This window comes from Calonectris borealis, chromosome 1, assembly GCF_964195595.1.
Source record: "Calonectris borealis chromosome 1, bCalBor7.hap1.2, whole genome shotgun sequence".
Lineage (NCBI taxonomy): Eukaryota > Metazoa > Chordata > Aves > Procellariiformes > Procellariidae > Calonectris > Calonectris borealis.
The window spans coordinates 212,165,035-212,184,536 of NC_134312.1; the positions used below are offsets into that span (position 1 = coordinate 212,165,035).

The 19,502-nt window shown below is 43.3% G+C and overlaps 1 protein-coding gene across 1 annotated transcript in view; it reads left to right on the forward strand.

The window, feature by feature from the left end:
• The first annotated feature begins 4,234 nt into the window (after positions 1-4,234).
• The window catches only part of LOC142077893 (NADP-dependent malic enzyme, mitochondrial-like), a 145,463-nt gene continuing 130,195 nt past the window's right edge, over positions 4,235-19,502 (forward strand). The window contains exon 1 of the mRNA XM_075140182.1: positions 4,235-4,640. Coding sequence (XP_074996283.1) covers positions 4,452-4,640 — 189 coding nt within the window. The 5' untranslated portion in view covers positions 4,235-4,451. The remainder of the gene's footprint in view (positions 4,641-19,502) is intronic.

The window sequence follows — 19,502 nt, forward strand, 5'->3', positions numbered from 1 at the left end:
CCTGTAGCGTTTAGAAAATTGGAGCCCAGCCCAAAGAGGCGTCACAGTTACCGTCACTCACTCAGGTCCCTTGAGTCAAGAAGTAACAGTCCCCCGCACCATTCAGGAACAGACCAAAGCTGCCAGCCTGGCCAGCAGTCCCGTGGCGTGGGAAAGGCCTTTAATGTCTTATTTCCTCCTCCTACACCTTCCCTATCTTTTACCAAGCAAGCATGGACCATAAATTTGCTTTTCATTATTGGTGTCTGCCTTCCACGGTAGCTGTGCTGATGTTTGTGCTTTTGCGTCTTGTCTTTGAAAGTACTTAGTCACCTACTTCTCCTCTGACACAAAATTAAGTAAGGTCTACCAGAAGGTTTAGAGGATTAGGAGGCTGCAGGCTACGTGGTTTGTAGATACAGAAGCCAGCAATGTCCTGCCCTTTTCTCAGACAGGGGAGTATTCTATCATCTTCAGTGTTTGCTACAGATGAGTAACTTTAAGCAATCAGTTCTGCAAAAGACCCAATGAAAGTTATTCTCGCTTGGGTTGATCTAAAGATTCAAATCTATTTCAGATGAAATTTTGGAACTTTTGTTGTTAAATGCATTATATTTAGTAAATCAAACTCAAAAGTAAATTCACACAGTAAAAAAATCTTTAAAAATCTGTTCTCAGTAAATTATTTTCTTATAATTGATTTTTTAATTCAAAATTGAGACTAGTTAGGGTTTCAGCTTCACTGAAAAACTGGAACACTTCTGTCAAAATGAAAATATTCTGCGATAATACCCATTTTCATCAGTAAAACATCATTATTGTAAAAAAAAAAGTTAAGTTTTCACTAGACCATATTCATATTTAATATTTTACACTTTTATAGGCCTTTCTGTATTTCCAAAAAGTTGGCAATTTAGTCCATTGCAGGTCTGACATCCTCCCAAATTATTTGTTCCACCTACTTACAGTGACATAACAAGGAATTTTATCGAGCCCTGAAATTCTCTTTCCCTCTCTCTCCATTCTCGTGGGGCTTGTGTGTGTGTCCAGGTGTCACTAGGCATAGAAGATATAATAGTCAACATGCAAGGAAACCTCTTCTGTTTACAGATATTGGGTTAAAAACATCAAAATACTTTGTGAAAAATTTGCATTGAATACGTTTCAGGTTGCAGTGTAGATTTTTTTGAAATACTGTCTCTGTATCATTCAGAATGGAGTTTTTTCCTTTATGAAGGAGGCAGCGATGAAGCCCGTGCATCACCTCCCAGGTATTTTCATAACGCCATAATGCGTGATGGTTCTGACTCCTGACAATTCAAGATGCTAAAGCTACTAGTTAGTGAACCAGTTCAAACAAAACTAACTGGCACTCTTTCTGCTGTTCATAGCAGAGACAACAGGCACATGGACCCCAAACAGACCTGCTGCATTTAGTCTAAAAAAGTTTAAGTTAACTCTTAGACATACACAGTCAAATTACACTGAAGTTCTGTCCTTCTCTTAGAGCATTTTCAACACAAAATTGCAGGCTGCTTTTTCGAAGAAGAGGCACGCAGTGTTTTACAAAACGGGCAAAGTGAACGGATTTGTTTTGAGTTTTGTAAGTGGTGGATCTTTCCCCTAGAAAGCACTAGATGGTGGAATTAGGTCCCATGAGTACAAACAGCTTGTCTAGATTCTCCAGGGCACAGTAAATGCATTTGGTCTGAGCCTGAAGATGGACACCTATTGCTGGGAGAGCCAATGCTACCGCCTGAGACACTTCTCAGCTGTGCAAAGCAGCCTCATTGTGCAGGCTCTCAGCTTGGCACTTTTTCCTCTATCAAATAAATCTCCTCAAACAACTTAATGGTACACTTTTGCAAAGCAGTCAGGGAAGTTTCTCCTCTTTTTTTATCTTTGCTCACTAGGAGTGGCTCAAGAATCCGGAGATTTAGTGTTATGGACTCTCCTACAGACCGCAGTGTCAAATGTCCTGTTTGCTATGCACATGGCCACAACCACCACTGCAAAATTTACAGCGAGTCTGTAGAGGGATGGAGAATAACTCATTCAAATTTAGGCTGGCTAAGACCAATGTGGCTGGTGGGAGTAGGAAATCTTTGAGAAGCTGGTGAGATACTGACTTTGTTTTTATTCAAAGTGATCCTCACAATTCCAAACTCGCAAGGTGATGTAAAGTCTCAAGATTTTTCTAATTTATAGCTACGCAAAAAAGCAATAATAGTGGCAATTTCCTTCTTGTGTCTTCCATGCACTAAGAATCTCCCTGATCATAGTCTGGCCTCAGTGATGCACATATTCCTTACCTCCGCTGTCTGGGTCTCGCCAATAGTGTGTCTCCATTTATGGCCAATTTCTGGTATTTGAAAAGAAAGGGGGGAAAAACCAAAGACCAGACAAACAACCTCACTCTCAGAACGTATCTGACCCGTGGGGGCGGGGGAAGCTTTTTCCCCCATGGTCCTAGTAGTTACTAAGTGGCCACAGTCCTCAAGTATGAGGTTTGAATATAATCATTGTCTTACAGCAGAGGCGTAAATATCCTGGGCACACTGAGGGCAATGCATGAAGCCATATACTCTTTAGGGAGAAATCATAAGGTCATGGAATCAAACTGAAATAGTCTATTTATTCTATTCTATGGAGTGCCTATGAAATGCCGAGGCAAGAAAGGACAACTATATCCATCTAATCAACATCTTTCACTCTGCAGTCCATTCTTTTCTGCACGAACTGTATCATTTATCGCCCAAAATATTAAAGCATATTAAAAAATACATCTGCAGACAGCAACACAAATGGAAGGAGGAGCTGGAGAGCATCCCTCACCCAAAGCAGGCCTGAGCTTCGTGATGGGGGTGCAGGTATGGGAGCAGTGTTGATTTGAAGACGGAATTGAACCTGAATCTTCCACTATTCTGGGGACTAATCTGGCGACTAGGTTTTTATATGAGGAGTGGTAGTAGTGATGATGATGTCACCATTTTAAAGCATAAAAGGGCTCATTTCTTTGAAAAAAATGGATGCAGGGACCTGCATTCTTCAGTGAATAGAATATATAGATTACAATATATAAAAAATACATATGTAATATACATAATATATATTACATACGTAGTATAGAGTTGTCCTGGTTTTGGCTGGGATAGAGTTAATTTTCTTTCTAGTAGCCGGCGTGCTTTGGGTTTGGTATGAGAGGGATGTTGATGGCACATTGATGCTTTAGTTGTTGCTAAGCAGTGCTTACTCTGGTCAAGGACTTTTCTGCTTCCCATGCTGTGCCAGGTGCACAAGAAGCTGGGAGGGAGCATAGCCAGGACAACTGAGCCAACTGGCCAACGGGATATTCCATACCATATGATGTCATGCTCAGTATATAAATAGGAGGTGTGGTCGAGGAAGGGGGATTCGCGGCTCTGGGGATGGGCTGGGCATGGGTCAGTGGGTGGTGAGCAGTTGCATTGTGCATCGCCTGCTTTGTATATTCTATTACCTTTGTTGTTATTATTACTATTACTACTGTTCTACTTTGTTTTATTTCAATTATTAAACTGTTTTTATCTCAACCCACGCGTTTTCCCACTTTTGCCCTCCCGATTCTTTCCTCCATCCTACGGGAGGCGGGGGGGTGAGTGAGCAGCTGTGTGGTGTTTAGTTGCGGGCTAGGGTTAAACCACGACAGGAGTATATCCATTATATACACAGTATAGTGTGTATATAGATGTTCTATATAGAACGTATAGATTATGGGTAGATGGACATGCCTAGCTACCCACAGCTGCTCACGCTCCAGAAGGAGGGATGTCCGACGAGCCCTTTCAAAGCGCTTCCCAAGGACCAGCCGCTCCTCCGAGCAGCTCCGCTCCCCCCTCACGCCGGGCTGGGGGTCCCTTGCTCTGCCCAGGGGCACCAAACCCCCCCACGCCAGGGCCGGGCTGCCCCCCGCCCTCCGCAGCACGGGCCAGGCTTTTCCCTCGTGATGCCCTTTATTAAGGTTAATGGAGAAAATGCAGATTGGAAAGGAGAGACGACGGCAACGCGGCGGCGCGGCGAGCGGCTCCCTCAGGCCCCCCGATGGCGGGAAGGCGAAGCCCCGGCCGGGCAAGCCCCCTCCCCTCAGGCCGCCGGGGTCCCCTCAGGCCGCCGCAGGGTCCCCGGGCGGCGGCGGGGCGGGCGGGCCCGCTGTCCCCGGCGGAGGCGGGGCTCCGGCGGACACCCCCCTCCCCTCAGCCGCCGGCTGAGCCTTAACAGGTAACGGAGGAGGCGCGACCGCCGCGGGGTCGAGGCGGGATCTGCTTCCCGGGTTTGCTTTCGCTTCGGCGGGGACCGCCGCGCCGTGAGGGGCCGGGCCGGGCGCACCTGGGCCGGGCCGGGCCCTCCCTCTCGCCGCGCCCTTCCCGCCCCGCCGGCCGCCAGTGTCCGCTAACGTCGTCTCAGCCCGCGCCCGCAGGAGCCGCGGCAGGGCGATGGTGCCGGTGTGCGGCGGGGCGGGCGGCCGCCTGCTGCGGATGGCGGGGGCCGGCCGGAGGCCGCTTCTCCTCAGCGTCACCCGGGGCCGCAGCTGCCAGGTGGGGGGGACCCCGGCCACCCCCGGCAGGGCCCTGGCCGTCAAAAAGCGAGGCTACGACATCACCAGGAACCCCCACCTCAACAAGGTGGGTGCCGCTGGGGATTTGTTTTCCAGGGGCCTGGGTGAGCGGGAGGGCGGAGGGGCTCGGTGGCGGCTGGTGGGGTGGGTGGGAGGTGGGCGAAGGCGCTTGACGGGGATGGCAGGTGTCCCGGTTTTTGGCAGCGTTGCCTGTGTCGGTCCCCAGCCTTGGCCCTGCTCCGAAAGCGGGGTGAAGTGCTGGGGGATGGTGGGGGAGACCTTGGGGCACATTGACCTGAACAGAGCACCGTTCGGCATCGGGGGCCTTCTTCGGAGCCGGTCGCCTGGCTTCTCTCTGTCCGCTGCAGCTGCCATGGTGGTGCCACTGAAAGAGCCCGTGTTGGGCAGAAGTGCCTTTGGCAAGAACCTGAAGCCGTTTGCCCAAAATTGCAAACAAATGGAGCAGGAGAAAGTATGGACTGTCCTAAAAATCCAATATCACACCCAGGGGTATTTTGACATACGTTGTATTACGTGTGTAGCAGTGGAACTGATCGTTTACACCTTCACGTTAAAACAAACGTGTGTGGTTGTTCTTGTTGCAAAGCTTCCTTTCACAGTATATCCATAGCAATGTGCGTTCCGGTACTTAAACAGCGTATTTTGCCCAGATGAAGATGTATTCGTTCTCAATACTGAGCAAACCTCAACATTTAAAAAAAATAAAAGAAAAGCTTTAGGAGAAAAGTTTTCAATGAAGTCTGCAAGGTGTGTAAAATGAGACCCCATAATTTAGCCCCACACTACTTTTCCATCCCTTTCCATAACGTGAAGGGAAGAAAAGAATGAAATCTGGATGCAAATTTGGGGATCAAATATGTCAGATTCAAGAACATTGGGTTTCATCTTCTTGTATTAATATTGCTAAAAATAACTACAAATATGTTAATTACCTTAAAAATAAGCAGATATTAAACATGGTATTGATAGTTGATGGGGCTGTGACTACTTACCATCTGCTTGTTATGTTGTTATCCAGTATATGAGCCTACTGTGTCGTCTTCTGGACTGGAGACTCTCTGGATCACAACTTTTATTTCGTGTAGTACGTGGTGCGCTGGGCTTGCATCTCCTGGGTGCGTTTTGGCATCCATAGAGGTGCACCCCCAAGGCACACGATGACACAGGATGTTACTGAATATGCAATAACTTTGCAGGTAATCTGGTTTGAATCGTTATACAGTGAATGTCTGTAAGACAGAAGAGGAATTGCAAACTATCCCATAAGCAACAGTAATTCACCAGCGTTAAGTGGTTTTGATGGGTTTTTCTTCAGCATCTGGCTTGTTTTCTTGGATGTTCATAGCTAAATAAACATAGGGTGACAAGGGTGACATAGCTAATGTTTCTAGTAGTCTCACATAAAGTCAATTCAAACTGAAAAATTAATACTTTGACCTTTTCTCAGTGTAATGCAATAATAATACACAAATGGTTGAATCTATCCCATGTTTTAAATTGATCTGACTACCACAGAAGTCGATTTTTGAATATCCCATTTGGTGATTTTCAGAACTGAGGCTTTTCTAAACTGTTTCCTCCCCTTTCAGCGAACGAAAGTATTTCTCTTTAAGTCTAAATGAATTTTTTGTCTAGGTGGAGAGAAGGGAAGAAAACTGCTTCTGTTAGAGGTAAAATATAACCGTGTGCCATGTTTAATTGGCCGTGAGAAATCTCCCAGCTGCTCGCTAGCCTGGATGTTTGCTGTTTATGTTGTTATGTTGCTCTGTCAGTACGGACCTTACAATCATTGATATAGTCATCTACAGAACATCCAAGTGAGGACAGAAATGGCTGACATACATGGTAAGAGAAAAGGACTGCCTGTTTATGCACCTAGGTAACTAGTCATTAGTAAACGCTCAGGCCCTCTTTCCAAACTTTTCTAAACAGGCTTCTATTTCTCTGTTGCTCTTAACAGTTCGTTGTAGTATCTGAGGAATTAACTGTGTTCAACTGAAATGGGATATTTCAGACAGTTCATATGTTGTCAGCGTATGATTGATGGCCCTTTGGTCTGCCATACTGCAGTAGGTCAAAATTAGGGATCTCGATAGGTTTTCGGTTGTTGTACTCTCATCACAAAGCAATTACTGTTTACCTGTTTGGTAGGTAAATGCAGCATGGCATCATTGCCGTTTTTCTACAGTGGATCTTACTTTAATCTAAGCTTTCGAAGCTTAGATTGAAGGCTGATCGAAGGCTGCTCTGCAGTGTATGGTCCTTACATCTCTCCAAGAATCTTTGAAAAAGTTCTTTAAAGAGAGGGTTTGGGCAGCAAGTGTTTTGCTGCTTTGTTCAAAGCCCTGGCTGTTTTATAGCTTTTGGGTGAAGTTTAAAGTGTCAGTCTAAAGCTATGAAGAGTGTGCTATTTATTCAACGAAGACTATGTCCCTCCAGCAGAATCACAGACAGATTTACAGTCTGAGGCTATTGATCCAAGTGTTTGCTTGCTTACTAGGTCAAAGTTGCTTTGGGGAAGCCTTTCAGATTTAGAAGTCACTGCTGCCAGGTCCTCTGTAATACCCTAAATATCAGTAAAAGCAGGTGATGGATGTAAGAAATTTGCAGTTATTTCTTCCCTTTCATCATTACTATGTGAAGTTGGCTGGTTTTTCCGATGTAAAGGAATTAAATTTCTAAATATTGACCAAGGGTGCCAACACTGTATTAAGCATAGATTGTAAATGAGTTATCTCCAGTTCTTAAATTATTTGACCAGTCAATGCATTGTGTGTAAGAGCTTGTTTGACTAGGCATTTTGGGGAAAATTTAGAGGAAAAAACTGTCTTGCAGTTAAGGCAAGATTGGGTTCCACCTCTGAGACTGGGTTTGATTATGTCTCAGACTTTCTGTGTGACATTGGGGAAGTCACGTGCAAGCGTAAATCCTTGGACAGTAGGAGGAACTTTGAAGACAGAACCGGTTATGCTTCATCTATGCTGATGAGACTTTAAGTGCATTGTGGTTTTTTTCTGTACTATTCAGATATGGTTCTTCCTTCTGTTTGCATGTATTACAGCCCCTGTCTGATCGAAGGGCAGGACTTGTGAAATGTCAGCACTCTTCTGAGGGGTACTTGCGGTCTTAAAAGGCAATAGCAGTTGTTCTCAGTTGACAGAACAGTCTCAGAAATAATAGGAGGATGAGGAAGAGCTTGTCGCATGTTTTCATGAAGTGCCTCATGAAGTAGTTCTTCTTTTCCTGCCTTTGAATGCTGCAAAATTGGAAAACCTAAAAAAGTTAACAGTGTCAGATAACCACGGAGAACCGGTAAGAGCATTTTGTGGCGATCCAAGTGCAAGCTGGTTTCCAGGAGTATTTGTTAGAAGCTTTGACCATGTGTAAGCAAGTGACTTGCTGACAGGGCAGCAGCAGCAATGCTGGACTCGCTGAGAGACAAGTCCGTTCTACTGTGGGGCCTCAGCCTTGTGAAAAGCTAATTCAACACTTGGATTCTGGGAGGAAAGATGGGGCACCTCTTACCACTACCTTACTTATCAAAGTTGCTTTGTGTTTAGTGTGGTCAAGGCCATGTTGTGTCCTCTCTCTGATGCTGCTGTCAGTTCTTACAATTTGTGCAATTCTGCTGATCTCAGATGTGCTGTTCATGATTCCCCAGTACTTCCAGGGACTCTGTCAAATTCATGTGCCCTCTCTGTGTTTTAACAAACACAGACTGAGCTGGACAATTCCCAGTTTGACCACATACTTGTAAGGACTCAAAAATCTTGTCTTGTCCAAAATCGACTGTAATTTTGTTCATGACATCAGACTGTCTGTAGTTCTCCACTGTTCAACTGGAAGGTTGACGGCACTTGGTGCATTTTGCTGGAAGTCCTAATTTTGAGATAAATTGTGCCTCTTTGGAGATCTGCCATCACAAACAGATGCAGAGCTGGAGGTCACAGTTTGTTTCCAGAGTGGCAGGATATTGCTGTATTTGAAGGGCTGAGATGTGTAAGAGATAATACACTGAACTTTTCTGCAAGGTGCAATGTAGAGATCAGAATTTTTGGGGTCTTCTGTGTACATCTGGGTAACACCCTGTACTCTTGATGTGCATGCATGCTCTCCATTTCTTTTCAAGGAATGTGTCATAATGAATTATCAAAAAAAAAAAAAACCAAACCAACAAAACAAAATTACCAGTCTGGATCTCTAAGAATGAAACTTTAAAGAATTGCTGTAGGTTTCTGCAGCGTTTTTGGAATGTACTGCTGTAGACATCATTAAAATGCAGAAAGTTTGTTTGTCCTTCAGCTTTGAGGGGATCAGAATTGAGCTAACTGAGGGTTCTTTGAACACAGTGTCAGTAATTTGCCATTGCAGCTGAGAAAAGATTATACAGTCTTGCACATGGCTGTACTCTGCAACTGTGGTGAAACAGGCCTAAAATTAGCTGGATTTGTAAAATGATTGCATTTAAGCGAAATTAGTAATGAGCACAAGAACAGTGCATCTGAAATGGCCGTTGGCAAGATCAAATCAAGGCAGGATTCTGTTTTCAAATTAGTAGATCTCCTCTCTAAATCCACAAGGTTTTATTCTTACAACCGGAGTTTCCGGTTGGCTAGTTTTAGGTCTTGATAGGCATATAACTACTGAGGTAGGCACAGGGCTTTAAGTGGCTGTGTGACTCCCAGCATTTGTTAACTTACCATCTGTTCATGTTTTGCAAAGTAAGAATACGAGGTGGTCAAAGTTTGGAGGTTCCCCTCTTATTTTTCAGGAGCCCATAGCTATTCGAGCAAGTTTTAGACTGGACAAGTTCGTTTAAAAAAAAAAAAAAATCCATTGAAGATTACTAAATAAGCTAAAACCACACCTGGCTTAGAAAGTCCCCAAACTGAAAATGATGAAAGGATGGGAGTGCGTGGGGAAGAGTATCCAATTTACCTGTGCTGTTTACTCTTCGTAAGGTTTATGGCTGCTGCTGGAGACAGGATGCTCATGTAGGTGAACTGACCTGATAGGACTCTCATGTTTCTAGGGATATCAAAGTAGACACTTTCATGGCCAAACCCTGCAGCACATGGGCCACTTCAGACCCAAGCCAAACCATAGTTGAGAGAGCTCTTTATCGAATCATGCTCTAACTCTTCTAGAGTTGAAACGTGAGTGAGCTGGAGCACCATGCAGTGTGATGAGCCTTTGATGGTGTCCAGGGCAGAGAGGCTGTTTTCATGGTTTTACTTGTTCTTTATTTCATCAGTCAAGCTTAGGTGTATCGTCATTGACTTCAGTGGAAGCAAACTCCGAGGAGATGAGCTTTGGCACAGTCTTTTGGCAAATGTGGTGGTGTTCTGGAAATATGATTGCTCAGTTAGATTTGTTTTGGCCTTCATCCTGGTGTGTGGAGTTCCATTTCTGTTTGTTTGGTGTTCATGTCAACCATATCTTCTTTTTTGCATCCAAAGTATCTTCTGGCAATGGCATTTCCTAATGTTTTGGTACCAAAGAACTTGTTGTTATGGTGTGGTCAGCGAACTAAGCCCAAACTAAATCTGTCGATGCTTCTGGTATTGGCAGCAGCCTGCAAAAGTCCCTTTGCTGCCCCAGCTTGGATTCCAGTCCCTCTCCCTTATCATAGCCAAACCAGGAGGCCATCTGCCTTCCTGTCCCTCTGCATAATCTCTTGCCAACGCTGTCGCTCTCCGCTTTGGGACACCATTAATGCTTTGGGAGTAGAGTTCTTGTGGAAAAGCTTGGAAATGCAGAGGAAGTCTGTTGCTGCCAAGGTGAGAGGGGTGCTGATGCAGACCCTGCCTCTGTCTGTGTTGTACTAACCCTGTAATACATTGGTCCTTGTTTTGCCTTTAGCCCTTGTAAATGCATTGAGAAGTCTTGGAAGTATTGGTTGGGCAGCTTTTATAAGTGCTGAGTTTATGCTTGCAGTCACTATAAGATATTCATAAAAATAAATTGCATTTGAACTAAAATGCTTGTTTCTGTTTTCTGGGAAGTTTATGTTATAAAAATACTTTTAAAATTGCCTTTAACTTGTGGAAATTCATCAGCTTGACAGCTGCCTATGTTGCTTTCTTTTTATCATGCTCTTTCTGTTAGAGAAGCCTTAATCTTTACACCAGGCATGTTTTGGTACAGCAGAGCCAAGACTGAATGTAGCTCTTGTTTCATAGGGTGGACTAAGTTTTTTGACACTTGAATAAAAATTGCACTTAGGTAACACAAACTGTTTGATAAATAGTATGAAAATTGATATTGTTGCAGTTAGAATGGACCTAGGTCTGAGTGCTGCTTGTTCAGCATTGCTATTCATTGCATCTAGTGAAATGCGTGGCAAACAACCAGTTGATTACTTTGGAAGCACTGTGGATGTTGGTGGGAAGACTGAGCATGTTATATGTGGGGCTGGTCCTGTAAACAGTCTTCACTCCACTGACCTCAGCGGGCTTCAAGCCTTGCCCCACGTGAGTAGCATGACATATAATGTCTTTGATGTTAGAAACTGCGTGCTGCCGTGTGTTGAGATGAGTCACTGGTGCTCGTCAGAATTAGTGGTGATTTAACTGAAGCTGCTGAAAGTCAGTGCTAATCCACAAGATGAAGTGAAGAGCGATATTTTGTGTCTTGTTTTTGATTTCAGATGGATTTGCCATGCAGTAAGGTACCTACTAGAGATGGGTCCGGCAGCTTTGCAGTGCTGTGTGGCAGAGTTTGACCCCTGAATTTTTGCTTTTGATGTGTCATAGATCTGGCACTCGCTGAATAAAACTGGACCTAGAGCAAATTCCATTTGACATGATTTTGGATAAAGAGAATCTCAATTTTTTGGATAAAGAGAATCTGAATTCCTCTTTAGCTTCTATAGCAGCCACGTCCAGAGGAACACTCTAGCTGCTGTTACTGGCATTCATTCAGAGCTGAGAAAGTAAAGGTGGGTCTTAGAATCATAGAATCATAGAATCATACAGGTTGGAAAAGACCTCTAAGATCATCGTGTCCAACCATCAACCCAACACCACCATGCCCACTACACCATGTCCCTAAGCACCTCATCTACACGTCTTTTAAATACCTCCAGGGATGGTGACTCCACCACTTCCCTGGGCAGCCTGTTCCAAGGCCTGACCACTCTTTCAGTAAAGAAATTTTTCCTAATGTTCAATCTAAACCTCCCTTGGCGCAACTTGAGGCCATTTCCTCTTGTCCTATCGCTAGTTACTTGGCAGAAGAGACCAACACCCACCTCGCTACAACCTCCTTTCAGGTAGTTGTAGAGCGCGATGAGGTCTCCCCTCAGCCTCCTCTTGTCCAGGCTAAACAACCCCAGTTCCCTCAGCCGCTCCTCACAAGACTTGTGCTCCAGGCCCTTCACCAGCTTCGTTGCCCTCCTCTGGACGCGCTCCAGCACCTCCATGTCCTTCTTGTAGTGAGGGGCCCAAAACTGAACACAGTATTCGAGGTGCGGCCTCACCAGTGCCGAGTACAGGGGCACGATCACCTCCCTGCTCCTGCTGGCCACACTATTTCTGATACAGGCCAGGATGCTATTGGCCTTCTTGGCCACCTGGGCACACTGCCGGCTCATGTTCAGCCGGCTGTCAATCAGCACCCCCAGGTCCTTTTCCTCTGGGCAGCTTTCCAGCCACTCTTCCCCAAGCCTGTAGCATTGCCTGGGGTTGTTGTGGCCGAAGTGCAGGACCCGGCACTTGGCCTTGTTGAATCTCATACAGTTGGCCTCGGCCCATCGATCCAGCCTGTCCAGGTCCCTCTGCAGAGCCTTCCTACCCTCCAGCAGATCAACACTCCCGCCCAGCTTGGTGTCGTCTGCAAACTTACTGAGGGAGCACTCGATCCCCTCTATCTCTACGAAGAGACAAATGAACCCAGCAATTTCTTAGGAACAAGAGATGGAAACTATTCAGTGACTCCACTGCTCTGATTTGAAGCCTGATGGTAAGAGAAACTGAGTGCTTGGGATCCTGAGGTTTGGGTCTCGATGCACAATGTTGCTCCTTCTACGGGGAAAAGCCCCCCAGCTGATCGGACCGCGTGATCTGTATACCTGAAAGACTCATAGACTAACACCAACTAATAGAGTTTTACTTTAGTAGGAGCAGCATGTGGATTTTAATTCCTCTATTACAAGGTGAGAGTGTTTTATATAAACATTGAGTGTCTTATATAAAAAAAATGCTGCTTTGCCCCAGTTTTATCAGTGCAATATATTGAAATTGATGAGTGGCAAAAATGGGTTTTGTTAGGCTTACAGTGGACATAGATATGCAAGATCATCTTAGAAACTTAGAGGATGACCTCAGCTGTGTAGTTTGACCCTTAAGATACAAGTACAAGAGTATCTCTAATCACCATATATCTAGTTTCTGTTCTGTTTTTCATCTGCTGACACAATGAAGTGCAGTATGCTATTTCTTAAAATCAGCATAAACTCCATAGCTTGCATATGCTGTGGGAATAGAACATAATAATTACAAATGGTACTGAGGTTTTTTGGTTGTTTTTTTTTTTTTTAATTTAGAGCACAATAAATGCTTTTCCTCTGACTGTTACTTATTTTTCTGTCTTTTTCTCACTGACTTAATCAGACCTGTTATCAAACCTTGAACAGCCCATTGTAGCTTTCACCCAAATAAGTTATTTTGGGACAGACTTAGCTTTAGAGCTGTTGTGAGCAGGTCAGATGGGCCTTGATGCTTGGGGGAGAATAAACACTGTGCTGTAATTCCCTCTCTTTCAATAGAAGGCTTAGCACAACAGCAAACCTGACTATTTTGAAGTGCTCTAGTAGAGATGATGAGCATGTTTTTAATTTTTAACCTCCTCTTTGAGGCCCAGGGGTGACACTTGCTATCTGTCTCCCCAAACAACATGACACTTTGATAAATGACTTATGTATTGTCAGCCTAATACAATATCTTTCTTTTAAAAATGTTTTAAATGGCAAAGCTTTTTATAGTTCTGCAGCTGCCAAACACAAAACTCAGACATAAACTGAGCAGACTGTGGTTTTGACAAAGAAAATAATGCCAACACAAAAGTTTTCTGCATATCAACATTTTCTGCTTCACTTCACTTTGCATCTCTCTCTGTTGTGCATATATCCTTCTTAAAAACATGGAACCATGGAACTGAAACAGATTTTCAGTAAATTTCTGTATTGTATATAAAAAAAATTTAGCTCCACATCTCAGAGTAATTTTTTTCTGTGTGTCTAACTTATAAAGTGATAAGTCTGTTTTGTAATATGTCCATATGGATTAGCTCTGTTCAGCCTCGTAAAACATGTAGTTAAGGCTTTGCTGTGTTTCTCAATGTAGGAAGGAATTAGTTATTTCGAATACAGCCATGTTATGTTTCCTGGACAAGACATCTTGAACTTTAACTCTTTGGGTTGGCTAATGGATTTGTCACATCCCCTAGTGGTTAAATTCATTATGGAAACTATTAATCTCTGTTTAATCTTCGTTTGAAGGGTTTGATCTTAAACCTGCAGGTAATTTTAGCTGTGGTTATTTCCAAATAAGAGAATGTATCATATGTGCCAAATCCTGCAATTTTTGGAAGTGTCCAGATTCTTAAGACTTTCTGTTGTCTGGATGGTCTAAGCATGTAAGCAGGGCAGGGGCTGGAGGGAGAGACAATGTGTTTTATTAGGCCAACTGATTCAGATGGGGCAGGGGGTGGGGGAGGAGAAGTAAAACCAGGGATTTTCATGTTCATAGCCCTTCTTCTAGCAATTCAATTTTTTGTTATCCCCAACTAGATGAGATGGTCCAATTAAAAAAAAAAACCAAAACAAAACACTAACAATAGTAACAAAAAAAAAACCCAAACCCAAAACAAGACCTCTCCCTGTGAGCCGTTTCCTACTCCACACAGAATTAGATGTCTTCAGATTGCCATTTGTGTCTATAACTTACTGCTGGGATAAAACAACTGCTTCTGTAAATCTGATCCCTTGATCACAGTTATTGGAGGGACAAGGCAAAGCCCTTCTCTCCCCTAATATTTTATGAAGTTTTCTAAATCTAGCCATAAAATGAGCCAAAAAAAAAAAATTACTTGCTGAAGTGCTAAGTCTGAATACTGTGGAAAAAAACTACATATAATCTAAAAATGTATTGTATCTCCCATTGATTTAGATTTTTTTTTTTAAACAGATCCTCTTTAAAGGCAAAAAACAGCTGGGAAAAAACAGCTGGGAGAGAAAATCATTTGTGCTAGTGTGATGTGTACAAAGTCTGAATTGCAGCAGACACTCTTGTAGGGAAGAGAAAAGGGTTGTACAACGGTTGAAGAGCATGAAAGACACTCATAGCTCTACTAGAATGGTTTAGCAGTTTAGGTGCTTTCTGGGCGAGATATGCAGTTTGCACAAGGGGATGTGAAAGTGTTTGAAGTGATGTTGATGTTGGGAAGAAGAGTTGAAAGCTCTTCTCTCTTCCCCCAGTGCCTAGCAGATAGCTTGGCTTGATGGGTGAAAGTGATGGAAAGCAGTGATAAATGTGACCCTGTGCTCCAGGTAAGTGCATCTACAGAAAACTTTCTAAGCATGAGTTAATGCTGATCCTAAATGCAGAATCGCTTGTGTTCTGTGGTGTCTGCTACTTTATACTCGCTAGTGAATTTGCTTACATTGGCATCTTACAAGCTTGTCAAGTAAATCACATTCAAACACAAACTCAGTTGCTCAAAGGCAATAAAAGAATTTTTTTCCCTCTCAAGTTTAGAGGATTTTCAGTGCACGTACCACTGGGACTTGTTTCTCATTGCACACATGCAACAGATCCCTCTTAGGTTTGGTAAATTGCCCAGGTTGTGATGTGCAGCAGTATTTATTAGAAGGAGACGTGTGACATGCCTTTCCCTCCATGTGCTGATGCCAGCAGCTTTTACTGGCTTATGTCTAGGAGAAAAAAAAATGTTTACAACAGCACAGAGGTCTCCCTGAGCATTGCTCTTTGGTTTCTAAGAGGCAGCATAGGCTTAAACCATTGGGGGCTTTCTGCTGATTTCAATGAACTTTGCGTCAAGCGTTTTTTGACTATGGGAACAAGCAACTGCACCATTCAAGATGTGAGATTATTTGATCCTGAAAGGATAAGATTAAAGATAGTGTAGTGTGGAATTTTACCATCTTGCTCTGTTAATAGTAATTAAAATGGAAGCACATGTGAACATCTGTGCTTACAAAATCTCAATGCAAAAATGGCATATTTTGCCAATATCATCAGTTTCTACTGATACAGAATCATATGAAGGCTCCAGCTGTATCTATAGTTGTGTGTCCCAAAAATCAAAAGTGCTTTTTAGTACTCTTTATTTTAGCATTATCTGTCCAAGCTCATTCATCTTCCTTATGAGCTTTAGAGCAACCAACTCAGTGATGCCTTTCTAATGCCAAAAGCTGTCCTCTGGCATGCAGGCAAGAAGAGCCAGACTTCTTCACAAGAGCTGCTGGAGGAAAAACTAGGGTACTAAGTGAGATACCAGAGAGAGCTTGAAGCTGCCCTGGAGAGTTCTCGTAGTAGCTTAATAAAACTTAGAAAAGTGCCTTTGAATTGTGACCTTCCAAATGTCCTCTGGTTGAGGGTAACTGGGACTATGAAACCAGAATGAATGCATGACTGATGCTTAGTAATTGTTTTGGATTTAACATGTTAACTGTATTTGAAGTTATAAGATAACTAAGTCATTTCTCATAGAAATAGAAAGAAGTAATGCAAAGGTGCTGGAAAGCAGCAGCAAGACTCTGGCTGCTGCTGGAAAATAGGTTTGGTGTTGGCCACTTTTTAAAAGTTAATGGCATTTTAAAGATAAGCTTTAATGGCTTTGGCAGTGAGAGTGCAACTGTAACCAGATCTTGTTGTTTTGTACAAGTGCCTTTCAGGTTTCTCTGCAAGGTCAAATGTCCTATTGACTGGCAGCTGGACTGCTTTGCTTGTAGGAATGTAACTGGTATTTGGTGGAGTTGCAAAATGAGTTTCCCACTGAAGCTAAACGTAAAAGTGTATGAGAGTCCAGCAGTTTCACTTCCTGCAACGCTGGAAATCCTTGTAGCATTTATTAGGATTTCCTGCAGGGAAAGAGGGATGTTAATCTTGTTTGACTTACAGAATCATAATATTTGCACTGCCATTTGTAACACAGAGCAGGAAGTTTTCAATTAGTGTTTCCTGAGGAATAGCAAATTCAATAAAGTGGATGCTTTTAACTTTTTACTTTTTGTCAGAGAATAAATAAAGCAGCTCACAGAACCTTAAATGTTCCACAGTGTTGGAGTAGGGAAGCAGAACAGTGAATGAGATTACAGATCTATGAGGAAGCAATGAAGAGCTGAAACTGTTTCTGTGTCTTTCTCAATGTCTTTGCTTGGCATCATCATAATTTACTCTCTGAACTGTAGTATTGTATCAAGTGTGCTTGTGGGAGGCATAAACTTCAGTCTTGTTGATAAAATAGTCACTTGGTCCGTGCACTGCTGGTTCTAATTTTCCTTGTGTTACAAAATTGCTCTCAAAGCCTGAGCTGATTACAATGAACCCTGATTTGGGGCCCAACCCAAATTCTCTTGCAGTCTTGGGAGCCTCTTCCCTTTCAGGTTTGTAGTAACTTCATACTCTGGGTCATGCTTTTTGTCTCTTAGAGAGGCTTAAAACTTAACTTTGACACAACATTGCTTTTTCCTATCCAGGCAGAAGGATGTTGCTAGGAGAGGTGAGGCACTTGGGCTGAGGAGCCTCTAGTATGTGAGAGCTTCCAGATCTGCAGTGTGCCGGTATGCATGTGTCCATGGCAGTGGGACCATCTGGATACATGTTATTCTGTGCTTTGCAGATATTCCCCATCTCCATTCTGGATGAGATGAGGCACTCCTGTCCCTTGATGATAAGGAGATCCCAGGGTGACCAGTTCACCCATAGACACCTGCACTGTGAATGCCTAAAGTAGCTGAGATACATTCATGCTGTGAATGGGCACGTACTGGATAGCTTGTCTGGAGTTGCTACTCTCTTTGTCGCTGATGTTTCAGGTACTCTAGCAAATAATTTCCCCTCTGTGCTTCAGTGTGCCCGTCTCCTGCCCAGAGCGTTGCTACAGAGACCTCCTTTACACAGTGGTCTTTGAAGACTGACTTTGTCCATCTGTTTGTAGAACCTTGTTCTACAAGGCAAAAGGATACCAAAGGAAAAATAGTGCAACAGAATGAACAACCAGTTCTTTTGAACCAGTTTCTTTGTACTCCCTATTTTTGCTCACTGCTATTTTCCTGGATGTGGCTGGGGATCCTCTCTTTGCTCAAAAGAGGTGGAGGGAAGGGCAGAGAGGAAAGATGAAAACAGGGAATAGCAGGGCAAATACAGGAGCTCTCTCCTGTGAGATGAGGAGGAGGCTTTATCCAGCCTGAATTCCATTGCCTTAACACATACTTTAATATTAAAGATAATCAAATTATCTCTAAGATTGAGGACTCTTCCCTGCCCTGTATGTTGTATAAAGAAGGCAGAGACATTAAGGGTTGCTGTTCCTGTGTGGACCATGAGTGTGCAGAATGCCCTGGCAGTTTGTAACTGTGGGAGATCCTGCGTCTAGTTCAGGTACTGAGTCTTCACAGTTGCCATTACCCATGCTCAGTATCTCCTGGGGTTTGGTCCAGCAGATGGTGAATATTTCATCTAAGCTGTTTGTAAGACCAAACTATCTGTTGTCCAAGGTTACCACAAAAGTCCCTCTCACTGGCATTCTTTAAAATATCACAGATTGAAGATATCTCCTTTTTGCACAGCATTAATTTCTCAGTGCCATGTGGTGCATCTTGGTAATAGATACTGTGCAAGCACAAAAGGGAGACACCGGACACCTTCCTGGGACACTTTTAACTTTACTGTTAAAAGCATAATTTAAGGTTTAAAAATACCACCTGGAAAGCAATATATAAAATATTCTGTACACCAAGAGTTTATATTCTCCTATCAAAGGTTCGTGTTTATTTCCAGGGTTCTTGTGTTTGTAGCCAGGATTTCCCTGAGAAGAAATATGAAGTGCCTCCATGGTGAGACTGACGTGCCAAGGGTGTGCTGGATTTACTGTGCCTTTGCATATTTCTGCAGCACACCTATGCTGCTTCTGGGCAGTGCATTTGCAGAGGTCTGACATGTCTGGATGATGAGACTGACTTGCACCTGGGAACTATGGGGTTGATTCACACATACACTATGTCCACATGTTTGGGATTCCCGGGCATCCGGCATCTGCTTTGCATATAGAGTGTACATATGCAGAGAGGCTGATCATCTTTGGATGCATTGGATTTACTGTCCATTTCCAGAATAACTTTGCATGTAAGACTGTAGCTCTGAGCTGGCTTCTGGACTTTCAGAAATCCTGGGGCAATGCCCAAAGTCCTTACATTTTTCCCCAATGAAAGGTCTAGGTGCAAATAGAGAACATGCCTTGAGATACTGGTACTTGAGAGAGTAGATCTCAAAGCTCATTCTTTAGAGAGATCTATATATATGTTTGGTAATTCACCCGACAAATATGAGATAAAGAAAAAAGATACTAGGTGTTGTAAAGGTACTTATTTATTGCTCCACAAATTAAGAAAGGCCTTCATTATCTAGAATGCACCACTTAGGTTTAGAATTTTCTGCCACTTGAGCCTGAAGTGGAAAGACAGTGCTTTTTCACGCCAGTGAGATTGTGGTTAGACACATCATCCCTGGCTCTGGTTTCCAGACTGTGGCAAAATATAGGAACTATTGAGTTTGAACATAGAGATTTGGAAAAAACATGAAAGCAACTTGAATGGGAGAAATACTTGTGGTTTATTATTTCTTATTCCTCATTCTTGGAGGCATTCAGCACATAATATGACTTT